At 43.3% G+C, this 14,329-nt stretch overlaps 1 protein-coding gene across 2 annotated transcripts in view; it reads right to left on the bottom strand.

Annotated features, from left to right (window-relative positions):
* Positions 1–14,329, bottom strand: part of LIPC (lipase C, hepatic type) — a 271,204-nt gene that overhangs the window by 13,956 nt on the left and 242,919 nt on the right. For both annotated transcript variants that reach the window (XM_089667695.1, XM_089667702.1), the window contains one exon: positions 3,912–4,032. In XM_089667695.1, coding sequence (XP_089523821.1) covers positions 3,912–4,032 — 121 coding nt within the window. The remainder of the gene's footprint in view (positions 1–3,911; positions 4,033–14,329) is intronic.

Consider the following 14,329-nt stretch of genomic DNA (forward strand, 5'->3'; position numbering starts at 1 on the left):
GTGGTTGTTTCAAGCATCACAATACGATGATGCTTAAACAAAAATGATCTACATGGTCAAGCTGCCAGAAAGAAGCATTTATACGCCAATGCCACAAAAAAATCTGGTTACAGTATGCCTTACAACACCTTGACATGCCAACTGAATAAGTGAAGTAAACTTCTGCACTTACTAAGTGCTATATTAAAGGTGACTGCTACTATGAATGCTGCTGCTACCATTAATAGTGTTCCCACAATGCAACTTAAATATAAATAAATTAAATGTGATGTACCGCTGCTAGCAGAAAACAACAAATGTTAAATAGACATCAATCCATCATGGCCGAACAAACAAAGTGAATGAGCTATCCATTCCTCTTCCCATATGGTAGATGTTAAGGTAGCCTTAGCGTTCCACTGTTTCAATGAGTAACAGTTGCCTCACCCAAAAGGGAATACAGCTCATATAGTGTAGTAGATTAATAAAACTTCTGATATTTATTAAAATTTCACTTACATTCAAGATAAAAACAATTCACTTTATAGATTGGAGATGGTGGCTTGTGCTTCCTTCTTCTGCCTCCGCTTACATCCCACACGTGTGTCACCTTTACGTGACTTCATCCTCTGAACCGGTGGAACCTCAAGGCTACCTTAACATCTACCATATGGGAAGAGGAGTGGATAGCCCCTAGTGGCCAAAGGAGATAGTGATCAGTTGTGTAGATGTCTCATTAAAAACATGCAGTTTTGCATGCATTGGAGGTGAGAGTTCTGAGTGCACAGAGGTGGCACAAATGTATGCATGGAATTCACGCTAAGCAGGGATCCTCATTCTGTGGCGTTGGATTACGTTACATTTGGAATCAAATGAACTTTAAACTTATTTATAATTTTGAGCACCTTGATATCAATTAACTTTGTTCAGCCATGATGGATTGATGTCTATTTAACATTTATTGTTTTCTGCTAGCAGCACTTCAGCACATTTCATTTATTTCTAGTTAACACCTTGACATGTCTCACAGCTTCTGGTACATTGTAATCTGGAGTGATGAGACCAAAATAGAGCTTTAGGGTCACAACCATAAGTGCTATGTTTGGAGAAGAGTCAACAAGGCCTATAGTGACAAGAATACCATCCCCACTGTAAAGCATGGTGGTGACTCACTGATATTTTGGGGGTGTGAGCTCTAAAGGCCTGGAGAATCTTGTGAAAATTGATGGCAAGATGAATGCAGCATGTTATCAGAAAATACTGGCAGACAATTTGCATTCTTTTGCATGAAAGCCTTGCCTGGGACTCTCTTAGACTTCTGGCAGAACAATGATCCTAAGTACAAGGCTAAGTTGACCCTTCAGTGGTTACAGCAGAAAAAGGTGAAGGTTCTGGAGTGACCATCACAGTCTCCTGACATTAATATGATCGAGCCACTCTACACAGCTTATACCACCTACAAGAATTCAGGGGCCTCATAGATAACTATTACAAAAGACTGCACGCTGTCATTGATGTTAAAGGCGGTAATACACAGGATTAAGAACTAAGGGTATGCAGACTTTTGAACAGGGGTCATTTCATTTGTTTACTTGTCGTGTGTTGTTTTATGATTGTGTCATTCTGTTATGACCTACAGATGAATATGAATCCCAAAAGAAATAAAATAAATGTGTTTTGCCTGCTCACTCGTGTTCTTTAGTACATACTATTACCAATTCTCTAAGGGTATGCAAACTTTTGAGCACATCTGTAGCAGCCGGGAGTCAGATTACAGGCTGGTAATGCCACTCACTTAAGCCATACGTCAACCTAGTAGTGAAAGTTATTCATTGTACAGAGGGGACATAAGACAAGCCATTATTGAGTACAGTACTTGAATTTCACTATGTGTCAAAGTTTGATGACTTAAGTTGAACATTACTGTGTGTTGCCTGATTTTGATTCTTTTTGCTCCTTTTGCTGTTGCCCCTCCTTGGCCTCCTGCTTGTCCTTGACAGTTTGTCCGATTAAGGTGAGGCAGGCCTTGAAACTGTAGGATTGTTGAGACTGGGTTGAGATATTTCCCAATAAAAGGTCCCAACCTTGTGAAGCCCCAGATTCCATCCTTAATTCTTAGCTGAGTGCAAACGTGATCTAGCGATGTGCACGGGAGCCTTGGCTCTCCCGGGTATCTCTCTCATCATTGTCAGAGACACAGCAGTTGGAGCCATTGGCTTCCACTGCAGTTAATCACAGCCAGTAAGGCATGAGAGGTGGCAGAGCTGAGCGGGATTACTTCTAGACACACAAAAATATCATGCTGGATATCTATACTGATATGGACTGGATAATGTGTCAGGAACATAAGGATGGCCCGTCGTTTAATGTTAATGAAAATTATTGACTTACAGAGGACTGAATTCAAAGACACCCCAAACATCAAACTGAAAAAATTATGCAGCAGACTAGTCCATTTTGCTGAAATTTAATTGCAGCAGCTCAAAATGGTACTAGTTTATATGGCCCCCATGGCCTCCACGTGCTTGCATGCATGCCTGACAATGTCGGGGCATGTTCCTAATGAGACGACAAATGGTGTCCTGGGTTAATCCCTCCCAGATCTGGACCAGGGCATCACTGAGCTCCTGGCAGTCCGAGGTGCAACCTGCCAGCATCGGATGGACTGAAACATGATATCCCAGAGGTGTTCTAATGGATTTAGGTCAGGTGAGCATTCCATGGTATCAATTCCTTCAACCTCTAGGAACTGCCTGCCACATGAGGCCGGGTATTGTTGTGCACCAGGAGGAACCCAGAACCCACTGTACCAGCGTAGGGTCTGACAATGGCTCCAAGGATTTCATCCCCATACCTAATGGCAGTCAGGATGCCATTGTCTAGCCTGTAGAGGTCTCTGCATCCCTCCATGGATATGCCTCCCCAGACCCTCACTGACCCACCACCAAAACAGTCATGCTGAATGATGTTGCAGGCAGCATAACGTTCTCCACAGCTTCTCCAGCCTCTTTCACGTCTGTCACATGTGCTCAGGGTGAACCTGCTCTCATCTATGAAAAGCACAGGGTGCCAGTGGCAGACCTGCCAATTCTGGTATTCAGTGGCAAATGCCAATCGAGCTGTATGGTGCCGGGCAGTGAGCAAAGGGCCCACTAGAGGACGTTGGACCCTCAGGCCACCCTCATGAAGTCTGTTTCTGAGTGTTTGGTCAGAGACATTCACACCAGTGGCCTGCTGGAGGTCATTTTGTAGCGCTCTGGCAGTGCTCATCCTATTCCTCCTTGCACAAAGGAACAGATAACAGTCCTGCTGATGGGTTAAGGACCTTCTACAGCCCTGTCCAGCTCTCCTAGAGTAACTACCTGTCTCCTGGAATCTCCTCCATGCTCTTGAGACTGTGCTGGGAGACACAGCATTGCCTTCTGGCAATGGCATGTATTGATGTGCCATCCTGGAGGAGTTGGACTGCCTGTGCAACCTCTGAAGGGTCCAGGTATCGCCTCATGCTACCAGTAGTGACACTGACCCTAGCCAAATGCAAAACTAGTGAAATACAGTCAGAAAAGATGAGTAGGGAAAAAAAATGTCAGTGGCCTCCACCGGTAAAACCATTCCTGTTGTGGGGGTCATCTAATTGTTGCCCATCTAGTGCACCTGTTGTTAATTTAACATCAAAGCAGCTGAAACTGATCAACCCCTTCTGCTACTTAACTGACCAGATCAATATCCCAGGAGTTTAATTGACTTGATGTTATACACTGATTACAAAGTGTTCCTTTAATTTTTTGAGCTGTATGTGTGTGTGTGTATATATATATATATATATATATATATATATATATATATATACTTTATTGTTTTTAATTGATGTTTACATTATAAAAAAGCAGCAAATGTACAAATGGCATAAAACACAGAAATATAACACTTACATAATTAAAGGTACGGTGTCAATGTCTTGCTTGGTTCCTGTCAGGGAAACTGTTAACTGTGGATTCAACTCTTTATCCTTAATTTGGTTGGTTATCTGGATCCTGAACTGGTAATGGTAAACTGCAGAGGCAAGCACAGTAATGTTCTTAATGAAAAGTGAAAATACTAGTGCAAAGCATGTAAGCAATTAAAAACTGATTGTGCTTATTTACTGACATGGTCTGACTCTTTGCAATGCTATTTGGGATTCTTGCAGAAAGATTTTTTCTCCAAATATGTTTTAGGTCCATGTCAACTTTTCAGAAAAGCTCCTGTTATCTGATGAAGACAGTTCCCCATATATCTATGGTGACCAAATTATAAAGAATTTTTGTGTCCTGTTACAATTATAATGCAGCTTGCAATGCATGTACAAAAAAATAGATCTCCCTTTATTAGTCTCAGAGAGTAGCTTAGAAGGATGAAAATTCTTGCCCAAGTCCATCCAAAATGTTATTTATATTGTAAAGCGCTGAGCAAACTATTGGTGCTATATAAATCCTGTATAATAATAATAATCATCCAACTGTTATTTTGGTAGTTCTTGGCTAACCGATTAATCTTCTGTTGACCTTAAGACTGCAATACCTCCCAAAAATACATGACTAGGGTAGAATAGATGTCCCCGCAAACTCTAGCAAATGACTGAAAAGCCATCCTCGCAAAACTCAGCACCCCCCACATCTTTATTTTGCAAATAAAGAAGACCAAACCATAAGTGGAGTAAAATGGCCATTACAGCCTTTTATTAACAATGCAACTTAAAATAGTGCAAACCATTCCTTGAAAAAGAAGCAGATAAGCCTATTGATCTTGGAAGGCACAAAACACATTCCATTATTCCCTGAGGAACCTTAACCATAATAGGCATCCAGCCACAACAGACCGGCTTGGCGACAAGACACACTATCCGCAGTGCATTACCTCCACATTCCAGTTAAACGTTTGTTAACAGGAATGCACCTGAGGACACATTCCACTGATGGGTCCTGACCATTCTCTTAACCCAAAACTTATCCACCTCCCAAGACCAAGAACCACCCTACTGCCATGACAGACATGCAACTACAAAATTCTCCCGAGTCTTAACACGGGGAGGGTGGGTGGGAAGTTTCTTCCTCTGCCCGACAATCTCCACTAGAAACGGGTGACCCTCCACCACTCCCTAAAGTGCCCAAGACCTCACCCAGCCCCGAACCAACCACCCAATCGTGTAAGCTTGTTTCTGCTGCTGCTAACCTATCCTTAACCCATTCTTAACTGTCTACCCTATTCACCCTGTCATGTCTGTCCTCCTTTTTTTTTTTTATTGCTCCGGGCCCTTACTTTCTATTCATTCTGAAATAGATTTCCTATAAGTGCCCATGTATGTAACACTTCCCACACCTGTGTAGAACTACCCCCTTAGGAGTCGCTGAAGTATGGCTCCCCCTATAGTCATATACAGCCAGGCAACATGCTTTTCCTTCAGACTTGCATCCGGAGACAGTAACCAGTCCTTGAGCTTTGTTTTGAAGTTTTATTAGGGGAATTAGAACTTGGATGGGGTAAGGGGTGTATGAGATGCCCAGGACAATGGCAACAGAGGACAAACTCCTTAGCAACTATGTACAAGTCTTTACAGCAAAAATTCTTCTCCTATAGTACTGCCCCAGACCCCAGATGATTTTGTCCTCATCCAGCTGTACTGGGTTAATCCCTGGGCAGGGGATACAGTGCCTGCCACTGCAGAGTGAACAGTCCCAGGTAAAAAGCTAATCCAGTTTCCCACCAGAGTTTGTTTTTCCCTTTGCTGGCTCAGGGGGTACAAGTCTACTCACTTGGTCCTTCTCCTGTGTTGCTGGTGAGTCAGTGGCTGCTACCAGGTCTTCTAGCTGGGCCGCTCCTTCCCTGCCACACAGGTGGTCCTCTGTCAGGAGGCCAGTGAAGTCCCAAGCTTTCCTCCTACCAATTTCACTCCGCCTGGAGGTGAACCTCTTTCCCCTCTGGGCCACCTTCACAGGCTCCTGCATCTCTTACTCTCACATCTTCCACTCGAACTCTCCTGCAGCAGGCTCAGTTACTCTTCAAGGTTGTCCTGCCTCCTTGCCAAGCCTTCTGTTGGCGATTGGCCAGGATCCTCTAAGAGTAGAGACCAGCCGCTCCTCAGAATCACCCACTGCTGCTAGACATTTCTCCAAAGTTCTAGAGCAGGGAGAAATTCCAGAGGGCTGGTCTGCAGAGGCTCTTAGCTCTGACCAACTTTTAACCCCTGCTAGCTATCACACCCAGGCTGCTGCTCAGCTCTAACTAACAATTGGTGTCTAGCTCCCCCTAGCTGACTAGGTGCTACACCTGTCTAGAAAAAGAGGTTTTTGATATTTATGCAACGTTTTTTAGCAAAATTTTAATTTTCTAACTTACATAATGCTAACATTTCACTACAGTGCTTGGCAAGAGTACTGCAAGATGTCATTTTGTGACATGGTTCCAAATTCAAATTTGTACCCATGGGTGAGGCCTCCTATAAATAGTAAGTATTATATTACAGAAAATATTATACATAGCTTTCTAGGCATTGAATTGAGGTTGTTTTGCTATTCTAAATTGACATTGCAAGTACTGAAGGTATTCTTTAACCCTTTCTCTGCCAGACAATTTTTTGGGGAGACAATTGGTGGAATTATTCTCTGCGCACATGATGAATGCAACAGCCAGATTGGTTGTTTTGAGTATTTTTGTTGATTTGTAGTAATGTTACTTACTCATTGTTTAATTTACTATTGGAGCACTCACAATAGTTAAGTAGGGGTAATAACCTTGAGAAACAAAGGTGTTGCTCAGCACTTTTTACTGTTTTTTTTTATTTTTTGCTATATGTTAAAATCCACATTTGTGGCTTTAAAATATCTTAAAATCCCTAAAATGTTACATAATTTCTGACCTGTAAAATCAAAACTAGTAATTATAGTTTTTTATCACTCAATATTTGCATATCTATTTATCAAACTTACACCCCTGAAACATGTCACCTATGTAACCACGCTCCCCTGTCAGTGCAAGGATTGTTGAACAAGTCTGTATGCCCTGGGCAGCAGAGTGAAGCACAGCCCTGAGCACAGGTGTGTGTCTCCTCCTTCCTTAGAGTGCCCGTATGGAAGAAAAATACATTTGAAATATATTTTAAAAATATTCTTCAGACTATATTACCATATATTTGAAATGCTACAATTTTGGCCATATTCAATATATTTCAATATACAGTATATATACCGTATATACTCGAGTATAAGCCGAGTTTTTCAGCACATTTTTTGTGCTGAAAAACGGCCCCCTCGGCTTATACTCGAGTCAACGTCTGCAGGGGGCTGCTGTCTCTTACCTGGCTCCGGTCCCACGACGATCCGGTCCAGGAAGCGCGGCTGCTCCTTCATTCGGTTCGTCCACTGGATATTCGCGTGGCTGCTCGGTTCCGCCTTCTCACCGGTGATTGGCCGCCAGAACTGTAGCTCAGGAAAGGCACACAGGCGGCCAATCACCGGCGAGGAGGCGGAGCTGAGCGGCCCCGCGAAAATCGAGTGAAGGAGATGCAGGTAAGTGTGCCGTGCTTAGGTGCTGCTGCAACCACATATGCTGGCTGCAGCAGCACCATACTGGAAAAGGGGTCAGCAAGTGTCAGTGGGAGGAATAGTGCCCCATGATTGGTGTCACTGATACCAATGATGGGGCATTATTCCTCCCACTGACACCAATGATGGGGCACTTTTCCTCCCCCCCACTGACACCAACGATTGGGCACTATTCCTCCCCCCCCCCACTGACACCAATGATGGGGCACTATTCCACCCCCCACTGACACCAATCATGGAGCACTATTCCACCCCCCACTGACACCAATCATGGGATACTATTCCTCCCCCTCACTGACACCAACGATGGGGCACTTTTCCTCCCCCCCACTGACACCAATGATGGGGCACTATTCCTCCACCCCCCCACTGACACCAATGATGGGATACTATTCCTCCCACTGACACCAATGTTGGGACACTATTCGTCCCACTGACACCAATGATTGGACACTATTCCTCCCACTGACACCAAAGATGGGGCACTATTCCACTGACACCAATAATGGGGTGCTATTCCCCCCACTGATACTAATGATGGGGCACTATTCCTGCCACTGATACCAATGATGGGGCACTATTCCTCCCACTGACACCAATGATGGGGCGCTATTCCTCCCACTGAATACCAATGATGGGGCACTATTCCTCCCACTGACACCAATGATGGGGCACTGTTCCTCCCACTGATACCAATGATGGGGCACTATTCCTCACACTGATACCAATGATGAGGCACTATTCCTCCCACTGACACCAATGATGGGGCACTATTCCACCCACTGACACCAATGATGAGGCACGATTCTTCCCACTGACACCAATGATGAGGCACGATTCTTCCCACTGGTGTTCCCACCCTGCATGTCTTTAAATATACAAATCTACATTTTTGGAATGCATTTACAAATATATGTAACTATATATGTTAAAAATACCTTTTTGTATGTTAAAAAAACTCTGAAAAATATATTTAAAAAAGTATTTTTTAAAAAATGTATATATTTTTTTAAATATTTTCTTCAGATTTGTATTTTTAAATACATACGGTATATAATATTTTTCATATATGTTGTAATAAAACTGCATTTCAACATGCAGTATACACACACATATATATATATATATATATATATATATATATATATTTATTGAATATGGCCAACATTGTAGCATGGCAATATATTTAGGAAGAATATTTTTAAAACATATTTCAAATATATTTTTCTTCCATGTGGGTGTCAGCACTGTGAGTCAGTATTCCAGTTGAAGCTGTCATTCTCCCTGCACCACTGGTCGTGGTGTTAGATTTCATTCTCCCCTGCTATGAGGCTGTGTACAATGCTCATTCTTTCAGATGTGAATACCGTCAAATTTGGCTTTATTCTTGGTTTATTGATATTATTGGTTTATTAACCACTTGCCTACCATGCACTTGTACCCCCTTCCTTACCAGGCCAATTTTAAGCTTTCAGTGCTGTCGCACTTTGAATGACAATTTCGTGTTTTACTTTTTGAGCTATAAACAAAAAAAGCAAGAAATTTGAAAAAAAAAGGTTTCTTTGTTTCTGTTATAAAATTTTACAAACAGGTAATTTTTCTTCTTCACTGATGTGCGTTGATGAAGCTGCACTGATAGGCAGCACTGATAGGCACTAATAGGCAGCACTGAAGGGCAATGATAGGCGGCACTGATAGGCAGCACTAATGAGGTGGCACGGATAGGCGGCACTAATAGGTGGAACTGGTAGGCGGCACTGATGATGGGTACTGATAGCACTGATAGGCGGCACTGCTGGGCACTGACTGGTGGCACTGCTGTGCACTGACTGGTGGCACTGCTGTGCACTGACTGGTTGCACTGCTGGGCACTGACTGGCACAACTGCTGGGCACTGACTAGCAGCACTGATGGGCAGAGGTGGGTGGCACTGATGGGCAGAGGTGGGTGGCACTGATGGGAGGCACTGATGGGCACAGGTGGGTGGCACTGCTGGGCACTGGTGGGTGGCACTGCTGGGCACTGGTGGGTGGCACTGCTGGGCACAGGTGGGCGGCACTGCTGGGCACAGGTGGGTGGCACTGCTGGGTGGCACTGATGGGCAGAGTTGGGTGACAGAGGTGGGTGGCACTGATGGGCACAGGTGGGTGACACTGATGGGCAGAGTTGGGTGACACTGGTGGGCGGCACTGCTGGGCACAGGTGGGTAGGACACAGCGATCATGGGGATCTTTGGGTGCGCGCCCCGGGGGGTGCACAGGAGAGCGCGTTCTGGGAGGACGTCATATGACGCCCTCTCAGAACTGGCCGGCCGCAGTGTAGCCGTCATTCGGCTATCTGCGGTCGGCAACTGGTTAAAGTGATTGTGCAAGATCATGTGCTTCCTTGTTTTTTGCTTTTCTATTGCTGTCAAGTTTAGTGCATGTTCTTGTGCATGAGTCCAGGTATAGCTGCAGAGCTTTCAATGTGGATCACACACATGGGCTGTTGATTGGTCTTGGATTTAATAGCACATATCATGGACAAGTGTTTAGGTGAGATTTTTTTTGTGACTGTTACGTTTAAGAGTTCGTGTTAAAGTTAGAGTTTATTGGGCTAAGTGACCAATTAAGTTTTATCATTTAGGTTAAGTGCCAAGTGTTGTCTGCATGTGTTACATTAGTAGTTAAGTATTAGGGTCAATTATCAGGCTTATGTTAATGGTTTAGTCTCCAGTTAGTGGGCTGGTTAACTGTCAAAGGTCAGTTTTAAGTGTTACATTAAACTACACTGCTCAAAAAAGTTAAAGGAACACTTTGAAAACACATCAGATCTCATTTAGTAAAAATATAATGCTGGATATCTCTACTGATATAGACTGGGTAATGTGTTAGGAATGTAAGGATGCCCCATCGTTTGATGGAATTGAAAATTATCAACCTACAGAGGACTGAATACAAAGCTACCCCGAAAATCAAAGTGAAAAAATGATGCAACAGGCTAGTCCATTTTGCTGAAATTTCATTGCAGCAACTCAAAATGGTCCTCAGTAGTTTGTATGGCCCCCATGTGCTTGTATGCATGCCTGACAACGTAGTTTGGAATAGCTTAGAGAATGGTTAAACTTCTATAATTTCCAGTCCCACTGGGGAGATTTCCCCATCAGCTTCCCCCACAGCCCCCCCCCCCCCCCCAGATACTCACCTGAGCCCAATCTCGGTCCAGCACTGTGCACGTCTGCAGCTCCCCTCTCCCCATTCTTACAGGCTTGGCTGAGAGCAGCAGGAGCCATTGGCTCCTACTGCTGTCAGTCAAAACCAGTGAACAGAGGGTGAGGGGCAGGGCAAGCCAGGGTGTGTGTCCGAATAGATGCAAGCTGCTCGGCTTGGGCACAAGCGACCACCATAGGAAGCAGTTTGCTAAGGTGGGAACTTGGCAGGGGCAGGAGCAAGGAGCGATGGCAAGAGACCTGAAAAGAGGAAGATTGGGGCTTTATACAAAACTATTGCACAGAACAGGTAAGTATGACATGTTTGTTATTTTAATAAAAAAAAACCCTGAAGCTTTTATATCACTTTAAGAGAGAAATCAGTAAATCCCTCCATCTATGCTATAAACAGCATGGATAAAGGGATCTCCCCTTTGCATTCTGAAAGCCGCTGGTCCCATGGCTCTCAGAATACTTGAACAATGACTGCATCTGAGTGACTGCAGTCACTGTTTTGATCAGAATTCCTAAGACTTTTAATCTCCCCAGCTGTAACACAGACAGCAATAAAACCTGACAGAGGTTCTGTCTATTACTACTCTTCTCATCTACAGTTAAAAAAAGCTAGGGCACTAAATACACTTTCAAGGGTTAACTGAAAGGTCGAAGTTAGAGACATGTGGGAAAATACCTTATGCCTCGATTCTTTACACCGCTATCAGCAATTGTATTACACTCTTTTGTTCAAAAGTACTATTTTTGTCCCTGTCTTGGCAGATGTTGTCAAATTCCACTTATTTTACAGGAGTAAATCATTTCCACTTTTTCACTAATACCAAAATGATAAAGTGTAGACAGGCTGTAGGCCCAGGCTAGGGGGAAAGGGTTAACTTCTGTGTATTCAGTTCCTGAGACTTTTGGTCTCATCAAGCCCATCTCAGATATAAAAAGGGGAAAGGTTGAGGTCCTGGGCTTCTTTTCCTGTCCTTGGTTCAATGCAAGAGACCAGCTGCTGCACCTTTCAGTCCACCGAAGACACATGGGGGTTTATTTACTAAAGCTGGAGAGTCCAAAATCAGACTCCCTTCTGCATAGAAACCAATCGGCTTCTAACCTCAGCTTGTTCAATGAAGCTTTGGCAATGAAACCTGGAAGCTGATTGGTTTCTATGCAGAAGTGAGTCTAATTTTGGACTCTCCAGCTTTAGTAAATAAACCCCATGGGTTCCAGAAGACAGCCATCATTGGAGACTACCTGAATGGACTATCACCTCATAGAACTGTTTTGAGCCTGGTCTGAAGTTATTCAAAAGGGTGCATGGTGGTTCCGGCATATCTAAAGAACCAGGGTCTGTAAAGCACATACAGGGTATGAAATCACACTGCATTAAGAAGGGGTTTACTTAACAAGTCAAGAAAGAGTATGGCCGTTGCTACGAGTAATTAAGCACAAGTACAACACACAAATCAATGAGGCGTGATACCTGGTAAGGTTGCAGGTCCTCCAGTAGAGAGGGGTTCACTATTTGGCTCCCTCCGAAGCAGTCCATTTCCCATAATAACTGGGAGTAGACCAGCATATTCATTACCTTTAGTTTACAGTGAGCACTCATGAGGTCCACGCTATGTGCTCGGCGTGACCTCATTCTGTTACTCGGAGTGAGGTAACAGAGGTTCGCTAGACTGGTGGAGTGGGCACAGGATCAGCATATCCCTCCTAATACAACAACTTCTGAAGGCTCCATGTATATGACATAGGACACCACATTTCAGAAGAAGTCTGTATTTTACTGCATACAGTGTAATCTCATCTCTAAGCTGGGAAACTTCCTTAATATAATGCCGGCCATAGACGGGTCGAAAATCAGCTGATCTTTTTACTGTCGGTGGTAACGTCGGCCGATCAAACGACCAATTTTTTTTTTTTTTAAACGGACGATTTTCGCCCCGTCTATGCCCTACATTAGACTTTTCACATGACCGCAGTTGATGAGAGCGCTCCACACGAAAAGATACCCCTGTGTGCAGTCAGTAAGCCCCGCCCACAGACGGGCCAGTGAAAGATCTAGTTACAACAATCACTCTTTAATTTACTATATTCAAATTAGTACAGAAATGACATCTAATGATGTGTGATGGCTTACTACATTTTTCACATTTTCATTTCTGTTGGTCCTGCTTTATTGTATATACCCATTGGAAAATTCCTGTGTCATCACATAGAAGTTAATATATTTCTTTACGGAGACAGTAATATGCTGTAGCAGTGCTCTGATTTGTAACAATGAATCCTTAGCACACTAATTAAACCTTTAAATGTTAGGCTATATGCAGAATGGAAATGCTTTCAGGTGTTGGAGAGCAATTACTGAGCCTTTCTTGTGCTTGGCTGGCCTTCCGCATATGTTCCTTTTGGCTGACAAAAAAGGGAAGCTGCAGTAAATCGTGCACATTGGGATTCAGGCAGTGGCTTCTTGTATGCATATATTTATATTAGGAGTAAGCATACTGTTCTCCAGGAAATTGGCTTCTCTTTATAATTAAACAGAGAGAAAAAAGGTTGAGGGAGGATTGCTAATACTGCAGATTAGAATATGTTAAATTTCATAAAACCATAACTAGGTCATCACCCAGACACCCTGATCTATGGCTCGTTTAAGAAACAGCATCCTAAACACATATAAAGTATGAGTTCATTTATTAAAGAGGTGGTGTGGTATACTACAGAACACAGCAACCAGGTAATATTTTGCCAGATAGATATGCAGAATTCTGATCACGGTTCATGTACCTTAATATATCATAAATGAGTAGATATGAAACTATAATGCAGCAAGAGTTTTCCCTGCTTTTGTCCTAAAAGCACTGTACTGTGATAGTTAGCTTGGCATATTAAAAGTGAAGGTACAGGCCAGGGGCAGACTGACAACTCATGGGGCCCCCGGGCAATAGGGGATCATGGGGCCCCTGTGTCCTTGCCCAAACTCAAAAAAGCCTATGAAAAAGGTACCAGGGGCATCTCATGGGGTCCCCTACTGACCCCGGGCCCTCGGGCTGTGCCCAAGTTTCCAAATAGTCAGTCCGCCCCTGGTACAGGCACATAATGTAAGAATTACATGGAACCTGTGGTGTGCTCATGCAGGACAAAGCAAGAAGTTCACCTAATCTACTCCCCCCCCTCCAGCATATATGTTACTTTCCTTCTTCTCATCTGCCATTCCATTTAGCCATTGAGAGTGTAGGAATAAACCCTTATGTAAGGTCAACAAAAGGTAGGTGGATGGTGCTGGTTCTTTGAAAAGTACTGTGTGGTAGATCAGTCTAGGTGTCCACAGACTTCAAAACACAAGAATAGAACTAAAATCAAAAATGACTATGCTCAAAGATACATGTCCAGAACTGTTTTTTTATTTCGTAACAAATGTCCACTAAAAGTCAGCAAAGGTGGCCAAGGAATTTCGGAGATCTGAATGTGTTTTCTACATCAGAGTTAAAATTGTTATAAACAAACAAACAAATACCTTTATATGTACAGTATATATTAATAAAATATGGGAAAGATCTGTAAATTAGTTTGTGATAAA

This window comes from Staurois parvus, unplaced genomic scaffold, assembly GCF_062004578.1.
Source record: "Staurois parvus isolate SC_StPar_1 unplaced genomic scaffold, SC_StPar_1.0 ptg000054l, whole genome shotgun sequence".
NCBI lineage: Eukaryota > Metazoa > Chordata > Amphibia > Anura > Ranidae > Staurois > Staurois parvus.